The 2,320-nt window shown below is 50.6% G+C and overlaps 1 protein-coding gene across 1 annotated transcript in view; it reads left to right on the forward strand.

The window, feature by feature from the left end:
- rab11a (RAB11A, member RAS oncogene family) overlaps positions 1 to 2,320 on the forward strand; it is a 9,936-nt gene that overhangs the window by 4,622 nt on the left and 2,994 nt on the right. Inside the window, exons 2-4 of the mRNA XM_015396715.1 lie at positions 969 to 1,164; positions 1,241 to 1,434; positions 1,518 to 1,598. Coding sequence (XP_015252201.1) covers positions 969 to 1,164; positions 1,241 to 1,434; positions 1,518 to 1,598 — 471 coding nt within the window. The remainder of the gene's footprint in view (positions 1 to 968; positions 1,165 to 1,240; positions 1,435 to 1,517; positions 1,599 to 2,320) is intronic.

Below are 2,320 nucleotides of genomic sequence, written 5' to 3' on the forward strand. Positions count from 1 at the left end.
TCACATTTATTTTACGTCTCCGTCTTTACGGCAAACGTTTTGGAAAATATCAGCGTTTCGTGTTCGTTTTGACTTCGTGTGGACGGGGACTAAGAATTGAAATCTTGATTCTTTAGTGATTATTTGTGGGACCGTGGAAATCATTAAATCAGGATGTTTGTGTGGAGTTTTAGTCCTGATCCTAAATACGTCATCATCATCATCATCATCGCTGCTCTGATGTTTATTGGTTCTGATATTTAACATGTCAGGAATTCAGTGACATTAGAAGAATGTTTCCCTTCCCATCCGGTCCGACCGGGTCCAGTCTGGTCCGATCTATTCTGATCTAGTCTGATCCGGTCCAATCCGGTCCTGGTCTGACCGGGTCCAGTCTGGTCCGACCGGGTCCAGTCTGGTCCGATCCGGCCCGATCTGTTCGGTGATGTGCAGCAGGAGAACACATAGATGTGGCCTTTTCGGGCTGCAGCTTTCATGTCTGTCTATCTGGGGAATTCTTAGGCAAACCTTGAGATGCAATGTTACCAGCACCTCCTGGTTCTGCTCCAAGATCCATATCAGGCTCCTTGTTCTGGTTTCACACGAGAGGAAAATCATCGTTTAGTCCTGGCAAAGTTGGAAAACTGAGAGACGAGCTTCGATTCTAACACTATAAAGTTCTGGTTTGGTTCCCATAGAAACGCAGCTTGACCCGTTTGTGGCTCAAAGCTGATGAGAGTCTGAATGTTTAGATAAGCTGATATCTGAGAAATGTGAACTTTAACCTACAGAAAGCTGGTTTGTGATGAAATGCAGCTCAGTCCTTCATCCAGGATTCCTTTGGCATCCAGTCATCCTAACTCAAAGACTGGAAGCACAGTTATTCCCTCCAGTTAGTTTTTTTGTCTGGATGCTGATTCTGAAACAAGTGGATCGAGTTTGATCCAAACAGAGTTAACAGAATAACCTGAATCCTTTTATGTCCTCAGTGGTCCTCATCGGAGACTCCGGGGTCGGGAAGAGTAACCTGCTGTCCCGCTTCACCCGCAACGAGTTCAACCTGGAGAGTAAGAGCACCATCGGGGTGGAGTTTGCCACGCGCAGCATCCAGGTGGACGGTAAGACGGTGAAGGCCCAGATCTGGGATACGGCGGGCCAGGAGCGCTACCGCGCCATCACCTCAGCGTGAGTGGAGACGTTCTTGTAACGACGACGATGATGATGATGATGGGTGTCCTTCATGGTGACGCTTGTGCTGCAGGTATTATCGTGGCGCCGTCGGAGCGCTGCTGGTCTACGACATCGCCAAACACCTGACGTACGAGAACGTGGAGCGCTGGCTGAAGGAGCTGAGGGACCATGCCGACAGCAACATCGTCATCATGCTGGTGGGAAACAAGAGCGACCTGCGCCACCTGCGGGCCGTCCCCACCGATGAGGCCCGGGCGTTCGCCGGTGGGTGCAGCGGATCGGAAGCCGTCTGTTCTCAGAGCGTCTGTCTGGAATGCTGATGCTTCATGTCTCCCTGTCCTCCACAGAGAAGAACGGCTTGTCCTTCCTGGAGACGTCGGCTCTGGACTCCACCAACGTTGAGACGGCCTTCCAGACCATCCTGACAGGTGAGCTCTGAACGCTGCTCCACCGGTTTCCTTATCAGAGGCCGCCTTTATGAGCCTGTTGGGCGGAGTTAACTCAGACATTCCTGTATGATGAGCTGCTGCCGCCCGGCTTATCTCTGCGGGGGCGGGGCGTGTAAACATGGCGGAGATCATAAACAGGAGCTGCTGATTGGACCTTCTGCCTGTTAGGATATTAAACCTGCCGCTGCTTGATGTCAGAGGAAGGATTCAGGCGAGCCGTTTGGGTTTAGGGGGAGGAACCAACATCCAGATAACAGGAAGTAGGCGCTCTGATGAGGTGTTCAGGAAGCTCTGGTTCTGCCCTCCATCTTCATCTTCTTCATGTAATCAGCTTGGAACCACTGGGGTGTCACTCTGGGCCGGTTGGTACCAGGCCCGACTGGAAGGGGACAGCAGCATCTCCATCAAGCCTCTTAGCGGAAGAAAACCCAGCAGAAGACGTAGAACCCACCTTACCTCACACTGGACCTTTAAAGGGTTTGAGTCTGGACCTTTAAACGGTTTGATTCTGGTTTCCCCTTTCAGACTCTGGGACCAGATGATCTATAAAAAGTTTTTTTTTGTTTGAAAACAGGACTTTGGACCCTTAGCAACGGTCCGACTCTGTATCCAGGTAAGACTGGAGTTATTTAACATTAGGATTAGGTGTGGGTATTGCCAAAGAAGTCACGATTCAATTCGAATCACGATTCACAGGCCAC

Source organism: Cyprinodon variegatus, unplaced genomic scaffold (assembly GCF_000732505.1).
Source record: "Cyprinodon variegatus isolate N-32 unplaced genomic scaffold, C_variegatus-1.0 Scaffold816, whole genome shotgun sequence".
NCBI lineage: Eukaryota > Metazoa > Chordata > Actinopteri > Cyprinodontiformes > Cyprinodontidae > Cyprinodon > Cyprinodon variegatus.